Source organism: Neoarius graeffei, chromosome 10 (genome assembly GCF_027579695.1).
Source record: "Neoarius graeffei isolate fNeoGra1 chromosome 10, fNeoGra1.pri, whole genome shotgun sequence".
Taxonomy (NCBI): domain Eukaryota; kingdom Metazoa; phylum Chordata; class Actinopteri; order Siluriformes; family Ariidae; genus Neoarius; species Neoarius graeffei.
Genome location: NC_083578.1, coordinates 63387811 through 63406712, shown reverse-complemented (window position 1 = coordinate 63406712; position 18902 = coordinate 63387811). Strand labels below are relative to the sequence as shown.

At 40.3% G+C, this 18902-nt stretch overlaps 1 protein-coding gene across 1 annotated transcript in view; it reads left to right on the top strand.

Annotated features, from left to right (window-relative positions):
- The window catches only part of fhad1 (forkhead-associated (FHA) phosphopeptide binding domain 1), a 38093-nt gene extending 21921 nt beyond the window's left edge, over positions 1-16172 (top strand). The window contains exons 19-29 of the mRNA XM_060932732.1: positions 1634-1727; positions 3710-3816; positions 4826-4985; positions 5107-5182; positions 9046-9196; positions 9840-9952; positions 10148-10243; positions 11039-11265; positions 11423-11576; positions 14527-14607; positions 15770-16172. Of these exons, the coding sequence (XP_060788715.1) occupies positions 1634-1727; positions 3710-3816; positions 4826-4985; positions 5107-5182; positions 9046-9196; positions 9840-9952; positions 10148-10243; positions 11039-11265; positions 11423-11576; positions 14527-14607; positions 15770-15937 (1427 nt within the window). The 3' untranslated portion in view covers positions 15938-16172. The remainder of the gene's footprint in view (positions 1-1633; positions 1728-3709; positions 3817-4825; positions 4986-5106; positions 5183-9045; positions 9197-9839; positions 9953-10147; positions 10244-11038; positions 11266-11422; positions 11577-14526; positions 14608-15769) is intronic.
- Positions 16173-18902: the final 2730 nt, after the last annotated feature.

Here is an 18902-nt window from a genome sequence, read left to right as displayed (position 1 = left end):
ACATTTCGATTGGATTAAGATCAGGACTTTGACTTGGCCATTCCAAAACATTAACTTTATTCTTCTTTAACGATTCTTTGGTAGAATGACTTGTGTGCTTAGGGTCGTTGTCTTGCTGCATGACCCACTTTCTCTTGAGATTCAGTTCATGGACAGATGCCCTGACATTTTCCTTTAGAATTCGCTGGTATAATTCAGAATTCATTGTTCCACCAATGATGGCAAGCCGTCTTGGCCCAGATGCAGCAAAACAGGCCCAAACCATGATATTACCACCACCATGTTTCACAGATGGGATAAGGTTCTTATGCTGGAATGCACTGTTTTCCTTTCTCCAAACATAACGCTTCTCATTTAAACCAAAAAATTATATTTTGGTCTCATCCATCCACAAAACATTTTTCCAATAGCCTTCTGGCTTGTCCACATTATCTTTAGCAAACTGCAGACGAGCAGCAATGTTCTTTTTGGAGAGCAGTGGCTTTCTCCTTGCAACCCTGCCATGCACACCATTGTTGTTCAGTGTTCTCCTGATGGTGGACTCATGAACCTTAACATTAGCCAATGTGAGAGATGCCTTCAGTTGCTTAGAAGTTAACTTGGGGTCCTTTGTGACCTTGCTGACTATTACACGCCTTGCTCTTGTAGTGATCTTTGTTGGTCGACCACTCCTGGGGAGGGTAACAATGGTCTTGAATTTCTTCCATTTGTACACAATCTGTTTGACTGTGGATTGGTGGAGTCCAAACTCTTTAGAGATGGTTTTGCAACCTTTTCCAGCCTGATGAGCATCAACAACGCTTTTTCTGAGGTCCTCAGAAATCTCCTTTGTTTGTGTCATGATACACTTCCACAAACGTGTGTTGTGAAGATCAGACTTTGATAGATCCCTGTTCTTTAAATAAAACAGGGTGCCCACTCACACCTGATTGTCATCCCATTGATTGAAAACACCTGACACAATTTCACCTTCAAATTAACTGCTAATCCTAGAGGTTCACATACTTTTGCCACTCACAGATATGTAATATTGGATAATTTTTCTCAATAAATAAATGACCAAGTGTAATATTTTTTGTTTCATTTGTTTAACTGGGTTCTCTTTATCTACTTTTAGGACTTGTGTGAAAATCTGATGATGTTTTAGGTCATATTTATGCAGAAATATAGAAAATTCTAAAGGGTTCACAAACTTAAAAGCACCACTGTATCTTGCTCATAAAATCTCGTTATCTTGCAATCTTCAAAAGCTTGTTTTCACACTGGAAAATGGTACGCAGAAGTGCATATGCATGGATCTGTCAAGAACCTGAATCAGATTTGCAACTTTCAAAATCCTGAAGCTTGTAGTAAAGAAAAGTGTGGAAAAGATAGCAGACACTCCATGACCTATCTAAGGCTGTGACTACCATCGACCCAATACACCAGGTCTGATTTATGAAATACTTCATGGTTGATCATTTTTCCTCATTGTGTTGTGGAAATTGTGCAAGGTAGTAGGTTCACAGGACTGACGCTAAGACCCCAGAGTTATATTGGGTCTAAACGTGATGTTGCATTAATTGTCCTATTAACCTCATGGTTTAAGTCTCATGTGTATAATAAAATCTGTCTTAATTTAAATGTCCCATAGAGGCACTTAACAAGACGGAGGATGTCAAACCCAGTGTTTCGTTAGAGCAAGCAAATGAGCAAGAGCAACTGAAGCAGGCAGTGACATCCCTCAGGTAAAATGGAACTGGAAATACAATGGACTATTTCAATCAGAAATTCACATCACAATGCCATTTTTTTCATCTTGGTGTTGGCATTTTTATGTTTGAACCTAGTGCCAGTGGGACCTAAAAAATAGCTACTTTAATTTATTGTAGCTTTAATTTAAATTTTCGCTCATTTAAATTAAATTTAAATTTAAAGCTTTAATTTAAATGAGCTTTAATATAAAATAGCTTAATTGGCCATTTAAAGTATAGCTGAAATTTATTTTTCTTTAGCATGGTATCACTCAACTCAAGAAAGTTAAAGTAAATATTTGAACAGTGACACAATTTTTGTAATTTTGCTTCTGTACACCTGATCTCAAGCCAATTGAGCATGCTTTTCACTAGTGAAGGCAAAACTGAAAGCAGAAAGACCCGCAAACAAGTAGGAAATGAAGGTGGCTGCAGTTAAAGGTCTGGGAAAGCATGTCATGGGAGGAAACTCAGCATTTGGTGTTGTGTATGGGTTCTAGACTTCAGGTGGTCATTGACTGGAAACGATTTGCATCCAAGTATTAAAAATAATCCTTATATTTAGAATAATGTTAGTTTGTTCAACTACTTTCGGGCCTGTGAAAATAGGACTATGTGAAAAAATGCCTGTAATTCCTCAATAGTTAATAGGCACTTCAGAGTAAAGCTGGATAATGACACACTGCAAAAGCAACTCAAGAGGGTTTTTTTTTTTTTTTTAATGGCAAAGAAATAAAATATTCCTAAATGGCTGAGTCAGTCCAGCCAATTGAGCATGCTTTTCACTTAGGGAAGACAAAACAGAAAGACCCACAAACAAGTAGGAAATGAAGGTGGCTGCAGTAAAGGCCTGGGAAAGCACATCATAGGAGGAAACTCAGCATTTGGTGTTGTCTAAGGGTTCCAGACTTCAGGCGGTCACTGACTGCAAAAGCTTTATATCCAAATACTTAATGATAAATATAAGTATCATTTTATGTAAGTTCGTCCAATTACTTTTGATCTTATGAAATATATGACAAAAAATGGCTGTACATTACAGGTATTTAGTAGACACTCTTATCCAGAGCAACATACAACATACCCAGAGCAGCCTGGGGAGCAGGTGCCTTGCTCAAGGGCACTTCAGCTACTCCTGTTGATCCAGGGAATCGAACCAGCAACTTTTTGGTCCCAAAGCTGCTTCTCTAACCACTAAGCCATGATATTCCTGTAATTCCTAAACAATTAATGCGACATTTTTATTAAACCCCTTGAATTAAACCTGAATGTCTACACTTCAGTCACATCTTGATTGCTTCATTTCAAATCCATTGTGATGGTGTACAGCGGCAAATTCACTGTCCAAATACCTGAAGGCTATGCACTGTGTGAGAGGGCAACCATCTGTGCAGGTTCCTAGAGAACATCTGAGTGGTGAATCAGCACACAGAAACTAGAGTCCACTTAAAAACTGGGCCTAGATAATAACTACTTGTACATATTTTAAATTGAGGTGTGTTGATACTCTGACTTAGCAGAATACCCTTTGTATGTTTTGAATATGTTTCTATATTTTCACACTGAAGCCACACTTGAATGTTCTAGGTCTAGAATTATTTTCATTCATTCATTCTTTAGTAACCGCTTTATCCTGGTCAGGGTCACTGTGAATCTAGAGCCAATCCCAGGATCGAAGTGGGCATGAAGAAGCATGAATATACCTTGTATGAACTGCCAGTTCATTGGAGGGGACCATGTACACACAATTTCACACATTTGTTCACACCTATGAGCAATTTTGCATAGCCAATGAGAAGTAGGAGGAAACCATAGAACCCACAGAAAACAGACATGGCCATTGGAAAAACATTCATAGATAGTAACCTATTCTTAGGTTCAAACTGGGCAACCTGGAGCTGTAAGACAGCAATGCTGCCTCCTGAAATTAGTTCTCATTTTTTTCTGATGACTCACTGCATGACTTACTCTTTCAGGGCATCACTTGGAGTGTCCCAGCAGGAAGTGGTCAGGCAGGGTGAGGTCATTTCATCTCTCAGTCGTGACCTGGCCCACGCCCATGCTCGCCTCTCTGATCTCACAGGTACTTTACACTACGGCATAACTTGCTGTTAGGTAAAGGCTTAAAGTGAGACGGCCTTTCGATTTCATAAAATCGGTGAAATTTAGTTCCCTCTGAAATTTGGTCATTGTGATATATGTTTATATTTGTAATGTCTCACAAAATATCAGGCCATTCTGGGGTTGGGAAGTTATTTAATTTGAGGGGATTCCCAAGCAAATAATGTACATGAAATCACTCATTTCGTGCAGTCAAGCATATGCATGCACAGGTTTACCTTTGACCGTGCACTGACAGTTACATCATTCTGTCGCTAAACGAACAGCTGATCACACCGAGGTGCTCGCTTACCGCTGATTATTTATTAGTTTGGTTCTGCGATTCCTTTCCTTTGCAACATAACATCTTTTCTTCTCACTTTATGTTACTGTAGTTGAGTTTCCATGTTTCATTTGCATGCTCACGTCCTCCATTTTCCTCTCTTGTTTCAAATTTGTATCCCACAATGCCTTGCATGAACGGGGAAAGCCCACCACATGATGCCTGACATAGTATCTTGAATTGGGTCATGGTGAAGCAAGAAGAAATAGTGGAGAATTTAGGGCCACATGGCCCTAAAGTCATTAATTGTTCTATTTTTTTTTTTTTTAATTGGAAGTCTGTGATTCGAATTCAGTAACTTTCAGTCCATTAAACAAAAATAATTGGGTGTCGGGGAAAATTCTTTTTATGACCCAAACTTGAAAAATCTGAAAGGCAGTCTACCTTTAAATGAATAAAGTGGAGCAGAGCACAAATAAAAAGTAAAAAAAAGGATGGTTGCTAGACTAGAACTTGTTATCCTGGTATTTTTAAATTGATTGTAAAAAAATTCAATTCAATCAGACTCCCAATTAATTGAGAGTCATACAACAGACTCTTCATTAATTATATTAGAAACACCACTTTTCAGTCATCTAAGACAAATAGAAATTCATTGTGTCAGTCAGTACTGCATTTTATTAATGTACAGAGCACTTATTGTGTATAGGAGAACTGAGTGAACAGCAGAAATTGGAGCTGGAGACACACAAAGCTTTAGTAGTGGACCAGAGAATGCAACTGAGCATGCTCACGCAGAAGTTATCAGTGACCACTGAGCTTCTTGAACAGAAAGAAGAGGAACTGAGGACACTGAGAGAGAAATTGGCGTATGATGTCGACAAAATCTCCATACACCTGCACATATACATTATTAATTGCATTCATCATATCTAATCATCCATATTCTTTTAAAGTAAGTTATTAATTCTCTTTCATTCCTGCTTTTAGACAAACAGAGAGAGATTTAAAGAAAGAGAGGATAGAGCATGCAGATCTTCTTCCTTTAACAATCCCACGCACTAAGGTGAGACATTCAGTATACATGCAGAACAATTTATCCCACTATTTATTGCTGTGGATACATTTAAGCTTAATATAAACTATGACTCTTGTCAGGCAGTGACCATGTTGTAACCCTAACATTAAAGGCAGGGTAAGCGTTTTTTTTTTCTTTCAGAAACAGTTTGTTATATTTCTTGAAATTCTCTTTACATCCCAATAGCAGTGAATACATCAAATGCTCTGACAATCAAAAAGATAAAAATCTGCCATCTGTGGCAGTCACAAGAATGTAAAAAGCACGACCAATCATTTCATTCAATCCAAATGAAATGATTGGATGGCCTACCTGCCTGTCTACCTACCTACCTGTGGACACTCTGCCCATGCACTCGTTGCAACTGATCAAGGTCTTCCTCAAGGCTAGGTAGATGTCCATTGATTATCCGTAACTACTTATCCTGTGCAGGGTTGCAGGCAAGCTGGAGCCTAATCATCACAGGGCTGACACACAGAGACAAACAACCATTCACACTCATGCCCAGGCCAGATGGCAAAAAGACGCATGCTGCAACCTGCGATCGGTTGGGTGGCGAGAGGACGCAGGCGTTTTGCACCAAATCTTTCTTTGTGGTCAGACGTTGTAACAGTCAAAATTGTGAAATGTGCCTTTAAGACACGCTGTGTTACCTAGAGAGGTGGCATCATCAGCTCACGCTTGTGTTTTCTGTTAGTTGAACTGTGCACCTTGCTAGAAATGAGTGTCTGTTAATGAGTTCCTTTTCTTTTCGTTCCCCAACTCAAGAGTAACGTTTAGGGAATGTATGACCTCTATTTTGTTCATGTATGATAAGATAGAGCCGTTCAACCGGGCATATTAAGGTTGAAGTGTACACAGCAAATTTTATAGTGTTAAATCAACTCTGAGAGAGTCGATTTTAACACTATGCTGGTGTTTATTTTGTCCCAATCTCTGCAGTGTTAATTTAACACTTCCTAAAGTTAAATCAACTTTTTACAGTGTCATTTCAACACTATATTTTAACACTTTTGCTTAACACTGGGAAATTAACTCTGAGAATTTTACTGCAGTAAGTTAATAAACTATGAGTATTGTGGAAGTCCCAGAGTTTGTGTGAATGTGCATTTTTGCCTTCCTCTCTTCTTCTCCACACACTCCAAATTGCTTCAACCCCCGATTGGTTGCTCAAGCATTGCACGACCACCTGCCTCTACATGCGTCAACCTGCTATTTGCACCGATTGGAAGCGAATCGCAGCTGAAATGCGAACTGATCGTGATCCACTTGCGTCAACCTGCCTCTACTAAAGACCCTCTGCAACACTCTGCCATTATCTGTGTCGTCGTAAGACCAGTCTTGCGTCTACCTGCGATTTTGTTATCGCACGTAGACGCAAGTAGTTGAAAACTATTTGTAGCCTGCCGTCTGATCTGGGCATCACATTCACACCTATGGTCAATTTAGAGCCACCAATTAACCTAACCTGCATGTCTTTGGACTGTGGGGAAAACCGGAGGAAACCCATGCAGACGTGGGCAGAACGTACAAACTCCACACAGAAAGGCCCCCATCAGCCACTGGGCTTGAACACAGAACCTTCTTGCTGTGAGGCGACAGTGCTAACCACTACACCACCATGCTGCTCTACATAGGCATATTGCAGACATATATGATGTTGCTAAACCTAGCGAGCTAGTCACACAAGATTGGCATTGAAAGGGCATCCAAAATTTCTAGTTACACCCAACTATTATATCTACAACAGCTTTCACTGCTAAACAAAGCAAGGAAAGAAAGATTGAAGTAGAAAAGGCTACAATGAAAAGAGGTTGGATAAACATGCTTTCTAAATTTTGGTCAATATGAGTTGCCTAAATATGAGTTGGAAATTGCACATGAACGCCCCCTCAACTCGTAATTTCGAGTGGGAACTTCGGAAATAATTTTGATACCCGTATTCCAAAGTTGGGACGACATTCAGCCTTTCGACATGGTAGAGAAGAGGACGTTTTCGGTAGTGGATGATAAGAAATTGTTTATTTTTAGCAGTACAAATATCATTAGCTGTTGCTTGTGTGCATAAACTAATCTGCGTGATATAGAACAATGCTATTTAGCATGTGCGTTACGTAATTAAAATAGGATTTACCCAAGAAACAAATGAGAGAATCTTCCATTCACTATTTGTCCTTTCACTCCAACAACAAGGCACTTGAACATGGCATACTCATAATTCCAGCTTCACAAGTGGGAAGTAGGACCTTTCCAACAGCACATGATGGCAGCAAAAGCAAGAGGTCAAACCAGAGTGAACATTGGTATGAGTTTTCAACGATGGCGACAACTGAGGGAGTTACCTGGTTTATTTTGTTTTAGGGGAAATATTGTTACTTGGATATGACAACCATGTGCTGCGCTCCCCCAATGCGCTCTCTCATGGAATCTTTCTCCATCAATAAGCCACCATTGTTTGTTTGGATACTTTCAAAACCTAGCTTACGGTTGCTGGTTTCTCCAAAATCACCAAATATGCCTTGAAAGAAATACTCCAGTGTTTTTCAACCACATTTATAGCATGTGTTTGATTACCATGGACAAAGATTGGATAATTTGCTTACTCAAAACTCACATACAATAACTATCTAATGGTGGCTTGGGACAGACAGCAACCATATTTTTGTATATATTTTTGTAGATTTGCTTGAGGTCACCAGAATTTTCTCGAGTAGATGTGTTTAAGGCAGGGTTTTCAACAAGGACTTGTATGAAACATCTGAAAACATGATGTCCGCTACAATAATTTGTAACATATCAGCAAGAAGCCATTTAAAAATGGAAGAAAACAAACAAAAACAAATTCATATGATAATTATATGGATGAAAAAATTCAAAGCATTCAAAGAAACGTCTAATAGGAGTCTGTTAGGAGTCTCTTAGAATGTTGCTAATATATTGCTTCATGAATATTCCTAGTATCTTGATTGACAGCCTCCACGTTCATTTTTGTAAATGATCCACAATCTCCTTCATGGAGTTATTGGTGGGATCCCTGCTTTATTAGTGATATGCTTTGGTATCACTAAGTAGTGTAGTTACTTTGGCAGGCTAGTGCAGTGTGTTAGCCACTTATATTTAACTATTATTTATTCTTATACATACAGGACACTTTTTCAATGGAATAAAACATGTATTCTATTCCCTTCTAGCGGGTTTCATTCATTTGGTTTGATAGCATGCAATATTGTTAGCATATCGCTTATCCTATGTGTATTACATCACTCTACCCAATTGAGAATGAGCGTTGAATATGTTTTACGATATTGCATGGTTGTCAAGACAACATGATGTCACACGTCAGAGACATAAAACTTCTGCACTAGCGAGCGGCTGTGACAATTTGTAAACAAACATGACCGCCAGGTTTGCTTTGTTAAATACGAAAGATTTTGAGAGAATTTTGAAAGAGAAAGATGCGTTGAATACCCAAAAGGAATGTGTGTCATAATAATAATATTGGCTGGCTTTTTTTTTCTTGGTATATCAGATATAGTCCATTCAGTTAGCATGATATTGAATTCATCTTCAACTTGTTCAATACCATGCTAGCTGAATGGAATATATCTGATATACCACTCAACGCCAGCCAACATTATTTAAATATCCATTTACTTCAGCTCCCTTATTCATTATGCAACGTGGTAATGCTTAGCTTGTTAATAAGCGACGTTAAGGCTTTTCTCTCTTTGTAGTGGGGTGGAGTTCTTAGCATGATTTGTCAAACTTAAATCAATGATTCAAAGTCACCAATACTTACCACAAGAAGACATCTTATAGGTATTACAGTTTCTACTTTATTTGTTTTTCAGGATGTGGCTATTATGGTTTGTTCCAACCATCTGCCTAATCAGGTGTCCAAGTGCAAAGGTTGTCGTCAAGAAGAAATGATACGTCAGGGCAAAGAAACCCTCAGTGCGATGAAAGAGAGGATCAGTGCTGTAGAGAAGAAATGGCCCTGCAGTGAGTCACACTAGACCTTGTTGTTGACTTTGTATATATCTACTGTATGTAGCTGAAGTCACAGATGCCCCTTTTCCACCAAAGCAGTTCCAGGGCTGGTTCGGGGCCAGTGCTTAGTTTGGAACCGGGTTTTCTGTTTCCACTGACAAAGAACTGGCTCTGGGGCCAGAAAAAGCAGTTCCAGGCAAGCACCAACTCTTTGCTGGGCCAGAGGAAAGAACCGCTTACGTCAGCGGGGGGGGGGGGGGGGGGGGGGGGGGGGGGGGGCAGAGTTGTTAAGACCGACAACAATCGCAAGACCGCGAAAGGTCGCCATTTTTAAGCGACGAGAAGCAGCAGCTGTACAAACGCGAAGTCATCCATTATTGTTGTTGTTGTTGCTGCTGCTGCTTCTTCTCTGTGTTGTTGTTGCTTCGATATTCGCGCCAAGGTTTATGCAAACGCAGCGACGTCACTGACGTATACAGCGACGTAATGACGTGGCTCCCCTTAGCACCACGAGCTATGGAAAAGCAAACTGGTTCTCAGCTGGCTCGCAAGTTGAACGAGTTCTGAACCAGCACCAGCACTGGTCCCGAACCAGCTCTGGAACTGATTTGGTGGAAAAGGGGTATGTGCCACCTGTACTGTTGTGTGTTTGTAGAGATGTCAGCCCAGCAGAGGGAGCCAGTGAGACAGGATCAAAAGAAACAGGTTCAAATGAAAGCTCAAAGACTTAAGAGATCTGCAGCACAAAGCAACTCCTTCAGCTCTGTGGTATGACTGTAACTTTACATTTATATTAATAACAATGCCTCTGTTGGTGTGAGCCATTGTATGTGTCTTTTTAGATGTACACATACAAAGCTTATGGTGTGCGTGTGTGCATGTGTGTGCAGGTGCATGCACACACGTGTGTGCTGTCTGGGTTACATGCTAGAAGATTTATAAGTGTTGGTTTGCTTCATGCAGAGTGGCTTTGCCTTCCCTGAGGCTCTGAGTGAGGCAGCACTGGAACGCACAGCAAGACTGGACATGTCTGATGCTTTGGAACTCAGTGAGAGGACGGTGAGTGCACTCTGTGTGTGTGTGTGTGTGAGTGAGAGAGAGAGACACAGTACACGTCAAACTGTATGCCTGTTATGAAGAAAGGTCACTTATAACATACGGTGACCTTTTCTATAATCTTCTCCCTCTGTTTATGACCTGTTCACATTTCCACTTGTCTGTTTGTATTTCTTTTCTCATCATTGCGATAGGAAATAGTTTTTGAAGTAGCACTTATTTTATCACAGCATTTGTTCACCCCACACACTGGATTTCAGTGTTTGGGGTTAAACTAACTAATGTGCAGCTGTGGTGATTTCCTGTATATGGTTGGAATAAAAATGAGTGGCATATAGTTACTCTGAATATTTCAACAGCTGTAAGAGTTTAACAACACAGCCACTTCTTACTGAAAAACTTACAGCATAATGACGGCGCATCTTAATCAGCGTACCTCACATTGTCCCGATTCAACACACAAACTTTAACACATGCAATGATCTTTTTTTTTTTTAAACCAAGATTACCCAGTTTTCATCCACACCAGATGTAATCAATCAGCTAAGACATGTTTAGTGTCTGAAGTGTAAAAAAAAAAAATTGGACACAAATTATCTGCCACAGCTGTCCAGTTGTGATTAGTTGGATCTTAATGCCAAGTCTAAACAAGTTCTTCCACTGTAATATTGGGAAGAAGCCAATATTCATTATCCTAATCATGCCCATTCCAAAAATGTGATAAATGTACATCTATTTTACACTGTCCAACACACTCTGGAAGCTAATTACCCTTGTTTTCTGTATGCCTATGTTTAGTATGTGGATCTGGCACGTGCATTGTGTGAAGCTCTGGAGCTGAGTGAGAGGCAGCTTTCAGGATGTGTCCCACTGAAGCACCTCCTGCCAGGGGAGAGAGAGCACATGGCCTCGCTCAGACAGGAAGACCTGGAACTGTTACGAAGCCAAGTCACCGTGCAGAACAGCAGGAGCCAAAACAAAGACCTGCTACTGCAAGAGAGCCAGAGGGAAATACAAACACTCAGGTGCTCAAAAAGATTAGATTCATACTTCAGATTCGATTCAAATATGCACCCAATAATTTACCCAAAAGACACAAACTAAACAATTCAGTAGGAGTGTACTATTAAATAGTATAAAAACACATGCTTATTCACTCTAACTCCTTCCCATTTCCTCTAGGGACAGCCAGGCCATTGGGCAGCAACTGCAGATTGAGCTGGATAATGTGCGTTCAGAGCTGGCTACACTGAAACTGGAGAGCAGCACCCTACGCCAGACCCTCAAGGACACACAGACACAGCTACAGCAGTGCACTAACCACAAGACGGGCATGGTAGCTTACACACACACACACACACACACACACACACACAGAGAACAGGATAGTGTAGAATCAACTTCAAATACCTGCAGTATGTCCAAGCTTACAGACAATGACGAAGGAAGCAAAGACCAACAGATAGTAAAGACAGACAGCCCAGCAATATAGACAGACAGACACAGGTAGTAAAGATATGTATACAGACAGGTAGACAGTAAAGACAAACAGACATTAATATAGACACTAAAGACAAACATACATCCATCATCTGTAGCTGCTTATTCTGTATAGAGTCATGGGCAAGCTGGAGCCTATCCAAGCTGACTATAGGTGAGAGGCGGGGTACACCCTGGACAAGCCGCCAGGTCATCGCAGGGCTGACATATAGAGACAAACAACCGTTCACACTCACATTCACACCTATAGTCAATTTAGACCCACCAGTTAACCTAACCTGCATGTCTTTGGACTGTGGAGGAAACCAGAGCACCCGGAGGAAACCCACGTGGACACGGGGAGAACATGCAAACTCCACACAGAAAGGCTCTCATTGGCCGCTGGGCTTGAACCCAGGACCTTCTTGCTGTGAGGTGACAGTGCTAACCGCTGTGCCACCCCTAAAGACAAACAGTCAGAAATTGAAAGCAGACAGACAACAGACAGTCAAGACAGACGGAAAAGACAAAGAAACAAACAGAAATATGCTAAAGACAGGTTGGCAGATGAACACTAAAGCCAGACAGACAGTAAACACAGACAGAAAGACAGACAGGAAGGCAGTAAAGACAGACAGAAAAGACAAATGGATCCTGGTTGCATGAAGAACTAGCCAGAGATAAAAGTGTGCACAGAGCCATGAGCATGGTGCCTGCTCTCCAGACACACACTGCATTATTCAGTCCACCAGATCAAAACTCCCAGGTTCTGCTGAGGATCTCTATTTCACAGGCCCTGCTGAGATGAAGAAAGCCTTGAGGAACAGGAAGTGTGCTCTGGCTCTGTGCCCGCTGGATTTTAACAATGCTTTGCTCTTTTGCGCTCACAAAAGCGCTGTTTTAGTAAAGCCAGGAAAAAGACTTTGAATAATTCAAGAATGGTGGTCCTTCAAATTTTTCATTATGTTAGTCCTCATGAAAGCCATCAAATACTCTAGAATCAGCATCTAATGATTCAGCTCAGTGTTTTTATATAATACCATTTATCTTTAAACTATAGTGTAAAATCACACTACCTCTCGTAAGAGCAAGTGAGTGTCTGTATGCTCACTATAGGGATTTGTGGATAGAGGAAATAGGGAGAGAGATAAAATTACACAGGTGTTTTACTAGGATGAATTACCCTCCAGTAGGAACTGTAAAAAGAAGTGATGTCATCCACTAAAACGGCACTAAAGCTGTCAAAACTGTAACATTTCAGTGTTCTAGTAAAATGACACTGACACGGATTTCATTTTATCTCCAGGAAATGACAGCATGCTTTTATGATATATGCCATGCTTCAATGCATTTTTAAAAATAATATTGTGTGCCATTTATACACAGTTTGGAGTTACAGTTTATCAGGTGCAGCTACCAAACATGTACTTTTTAAGCATACAGTTACTGACTGTAGACTATATTGCTGTCAGAAACCAACACTGATGAAGGTCTAGAAAGTGACGAGTGCAAATTGTGTTAAAAAAGACGAGCTATGGTCTCTACATCTATAGCTACAAGGTTATCGGGAAGGTAGGATTGTCTGATAAAGTGCCCAGTAAGTCTGGTGTCATTATTTACCAAGTTATTGTAGTACATTTTTAAACTAAAGTCTCTTGGTTGCAGTGGCGAACCGTTACTATTAGGGCTGGGACTTGAGCTCAGCCAAAACTTAGACAGACACAACAAAAAAGCAACAGAGCAAAGGAATTTACAAGGGATTAGCGTCAGGCTGCCAGGTTGTTCCATTGTGTGTAGTTGTTGATTTTGATTTTAAAAGTAACTAAGTAAATTACAGAGGGAAACGAATACTTGAGTCTGAGTGAAAAATACTGTAGCGAGTGTGTGTGGAAGAAGAGTCCGGAGACAGAAATCTTAGTTTCTCGGTTGTTAGCCTGCGCTACTTGCTCTCAATAGCACTGGCTTGACCACTTTATTAGCATTCGCTAACACTACTGATGAACGCTATACCGGCTGGAAGGTGACTTCACTGCTGCACTGACAGTGCTGACTCATGGTTAAACTTGCGTTGGCCTTTGAGGAGGCCTAGGGTGATAAATTTTTGGTCCCTCCCACTATAAATCAAAATCTGATTGGTTAATTCATCTGTCACTTCCTAGATAAACATACACTGCCATGGCCTTCTGTCCCAGCAATGAATTCCTAACCAATGAGTGAGCCAACTCTAAATTCTTCTCAGCCTAGAGACAACAAACAAACAAATCTCATTGGATAACTCTATTTTAATGTTTTCAGGACAGTAACCCTTTCATTTCTGAAGCAAATTTGATAGAAAACGAGGCCGAATTAGAAGAGAGTGATTATAATTAAATTATGAAAGAAATGAAAGAAACTAAATATAGTATTTGAAATGCTGATATGTTTGGGCCTTCTCTGAAGGCCTAGAAGGCCTTGACAGGTCTCCTCTGCTTGTTTGTATGCAAAATGCATCTAATATGCAATTTTGGATATTAAATTTGGATATTACTTCGAGGATTAAATGAAATACATACAATATTGTGTATATCTTTAAAGTGAATGTTGATATAAGCATGCAGTTTCTACAGTGGTAAACTGGGGGTAATAGCTTCTCTTGTGTGTTAGAGCCAATAGTCTTATAGCCCCACTGCAAAACTAAAAACATTAACTTCAGACAGCAAACATGTTGTGGCTGCTTGACGAAATGTTGTTTATAGCAAACTGTTCTTTTTATTTCAACTATCCATTCTTTTCCCCTCCATCATTTTGTAATGTTGCTTCTTTTCCAGGCTCTGAATACAGACAAAATGGAAAGGAGGCATAGAAGAGTTGGTCATCATAACTGTATACCAGACAATAACTTCGGCAAGGTAAGTTCTTGGCTTGCGTGGTAACTTGGGCAGCACGGTGGTGTAAGTGGTTAGCACGGTCGCCTCACAGCAAGAAAGTTCTGGGTTCAAGCCCAGCAGCCGGCAGGGGCCTTTCTGTGTGGAGTTTGCATGTTCTCTGCGTGGGGGTGCTCCGGTTTCCGTCACAGTTCAAAGACGTTAGGTTAATATGGGATGGCCTTGGGCTGAAGTGCCCTTGAGTGAGGTACCTAACTCCCTGGGCGCTGTTAGCATGGCTGCCCGCTGCTCTGGGTATGTGTGTGTGCTCATTGCTCACATGTGTGTGTTCACTGCCTCAGATGGGTTAAATGCAGAGAGGAATTTCCCAAGTGTGTGATGAATAAAGTTGTGTTTCTTCTTCACTGGGGCTCTCTGGATTGTTCCTGACAAAGCTATATACGTAGCATAAATGATCTCATGCTTACGTTAATCATTTTTATTCTCTGCACTGGCAGATGTTGAGATCCACCCAACATCTGTGCTCAAAAACGATATAATGTATTTCCTTTATATTATAAACTGTAATTATATATTGGGAATGAACAAAGATTGTTTCAGTTCCTCCTCATTATGCTGCATGTGCCTATTGCTGTCACTGCCTACTACATCATCTTTTGAACCATGATACAGACACCAATAGAAAAACACATCTGAGTGCATTTCGAGGCTAAGATTATGGTAATGTGATTACCATTACAGATGCATAGTCTCATCTTGCCAGAAAAAAATCTATCGTAAATCTCTCAGCTTTATATAAATAATTCACCCTGTCTTTCCAGAGCTGTCTGGTACTCTGAGCTATACTCATAGCTGGGAATATGAAGTGTGTAGTGTAAGCGTGTGTTTGCATGAGAAATCTCATGTATACTCTTTGTTCTACGTTTCAGGCTGTGCTTGCTCAAGTTTTATTGTGTACCTCTGCTGTTTAATTAATAGTTTTTCTAACTGCAGCTACTAATTTGTGTTTTCCCTAATGTGATTTTTATGGCTCCATTTTCTCAGGCTTATAAACTCACTGACATTTTCCCATACCGTAATGTTTTATATGCTTGGCTACACTGTTCAATATAAAACTTTTGTGTGTGTGAGAGAGAGACATGTACAGTATATGTCTTTTTGTGCATGGATGGGGATGTTTTTACAGGTAGCAATCATAAAGAGGTCAAAGAAGCAGGAGAGGAGGAAGATGGCAGAGGATGAGAAGGATGTCCTGATGAATGAATGCAAAGAACAGGAGAGCTGCAAAATGGCTACTCGGATAGCTAGTGTGGCACAGCAGCAACAGAGTACTGAGCTCACTGAGGCTCACTGAAGCCCTCTGAGATAGACATTAGTTCAGGTTCAGTCCTCAAAATGAATCACTTGTGATATAAAAAAATGCACTTGAATCTACATAATATAAATTGTGTCTGCCAAGAGAAATGGCTGTACTTCTCACAGAAACCAAAGACATCATAAATACATGATTGGTAGGTTATAGTAAAATCATCAGTTACAGGTGGTTCAAAAACTGTTTTATTTTTCTTATACCAAAGCAATTTGACCACATTTGCTCAACTTTTGACTGGTATATTGTATATGTATATTATGGTTTATATCAATAATACATTGATAATGCAATGTACTGTATAACAGAGGTTACTGTATATTTTAATAAAGAGGCATTGCACACTTAAATGTGTTTTTGAGCTTTAAAATAGATGCTATGAATGTACTGTGATGAAACAATAAAAATCTGCATTTTATGTATTGAAAATGGCTCAAAACGCCATCTACTGGTTAAAATCATCCTGAAATTTCCAAGGCCGATGCTGACATAAAGTCAACCGTTTGGTACTTCTCTACGTCATTAAATTTTTATTTTCAAAAAATGTTAACACCCTGTAATCAGAGGTGGGCGGCACCTCCTCCACCCCCTGCCCTTAAGTGGGAGTACTTGAAACCTCACTCATTTTAAAATATGCCTCACACATCCATGCCCCCTTCCCTATACCACCTGTTTCTTCAGCCCCTCTAACCCTCCCTGTACTCCCAAAGCTCTTTGCCCATTTTTCAAAATTATGCAGTGGGTGGAGTTAGGCTGAGAGCTGGAGATGAAGTTCCACATTAAATATCCATCCATCCATTATCTGTAGCCACTTATCCTGTTCTACAGGATTGCAGGCAAGCGGGAGCCTATCCCAGCTGACTATGGGTGAGAGGTAGGATATACCCTGGACAAGTTGCCAGGTTATTGCCGGGCTGACACAGAGACAAACAACCACTCACACTCACACCTGCGGTCAATTAGCCTAACCTGCATGTCTTTAGATTGTGTGGGAAACCGGAGCACCCAGAGGAAACCCACACAGACACGGGGAGAACCTGCAAACTCCACACAGAAAGGCCCTCGCCAGCCGCTGGGCTCGAACCCAGAACCTTCTTGCTGTGAGGTGACAGAGCTACACCATCATGCCGCTCTCACATTAAATATGATAATGCACTATCTTACAACCCCGATTCCTAAAAAGTTGGGACAAAGTACAAATTGTAAATAAAAACGGAATGCAATAATTGACAAATCTCAATAACTGATATTGTATTCACAATAGAACATAGACAACATATCAAATGTCGAAAGTGAGATGTTTTGAAATTTCATACCAAATATTGGCTCATTTGAAATTTCATGACAGCAACACATCTCAAAAAAGTTGGGACAGGGGCAATAAGAGGCTGGAAAAGTTAAAGGTACAAAAAAGGAACAGCTGGAGGACCAAATTGCAACTCATTAGGTCAATTGGCAATAGGTCATTAACATGACTGGGTATAAAAAGAGCATCTTGGAGTGGCAGCAGCTCTCAGAAGTAAAGATGGGAAGAGGATCACCAATCCCCCTAATTCTACGCCAATAAATAGTGGAGCAATATCAGAAAGGAGTTCGACAGTGTAAAATTGCAAAGAGTTTGAACATATCATCATCTACAGTGCATAATATCATCAAAAGATTCAGAGAATCTGGAAGAATCTCTGTGCGTAAGGGTCAAGGCCGGAAAACCATACTGGGTGCCCGTGATCTTTGGGCCCTTAGATGGCACTGCCTCACATACAGGCATGCTTCTGTATTGGAAATCACAAAATGGGCTCAGGAATATTTCCAGAGAACATTATCTGTGAACACAGTTCACCGTGCCATCCGCTGTTGCCAGCTAAAACTCTATAGTTCAAATAGGAAGTCGTATCTAAACATGATCCAGAAGCGCAGACGTCTTCTCTGGGCCAAGCCTCATTTAAAATGGACTGTGGCAAAGTGGAAAACTGTTCTGTGGTCAGACGAATCAAAATTTGAAGTTCTTTATGGAAATCAGGGACGCCGTGTCATTCAGACTAAAGAGGAGAAGGACGACCCAAGTTGTTATCAGCGCTCAGTTCAGAAGCCTGCATTTCTGATGGTATGGGGTTGCATTAGTGCGTGTGGCATGGGCAACTTACACATCTGAAAAGACACCATCAATGCTGAAAGGTATATCCAGGTTCTAGAGCAACATATGCTCCCATCCAGACGACGTCTCTTTCAGGGAAGACCTTGCATTTTCCAACATGACAATGCCAAACCACATACTGCATCAATTACAGCATCATGGCTGCGTAGAAGAAGGGTCTGGGTACTGAACTGGCCAGCCTGCAGTCCAGATCTTTCAACCATAGAAAACATTTGGCGCATCATAAAACGGAAGATACAACAAAATAGACCTAAGACAGTTGAGCAACTAGAATCCTACATTAGACAAGAATGGGTTAACATTCCTATCCCTAAACTTGAGCAACTTGTCTCCTCAGTCCCCAGACGTTTACAGACTGTTGTAAAGAGAAAAGGGGATGTCTCACAGTGGTAAACATGGCCTTGTCCCAACTTTTTTGAGATGTGTGGTCATGAAATTTAAAATCACCTAATTTTTATCTTTAAATAATACATTTTCTCAGTTTAAACATTTGATATGTCATCTATGTTCTATTCTGAATAAAATATGGAATTTTGAAACTTCCACATCATTGCATTCCATTTTTATTTACAATTTGTACTTTGTCCCAACTTTTTTGGAATCGGGGTTGTAATTTAATTATACATATAGACTTTACATATAGAACTTCACCAAAAAAGCACAAACTTTATCATGCACATTATTAGGCATACAACAATAAATTTAAATGCCTATATTCAGTACTTTGCAATATTCTTAAGAACATTTGCAAAGACCTGAAGATGATTTTAAAGTAAGAAAATAAGAATGTTAAAC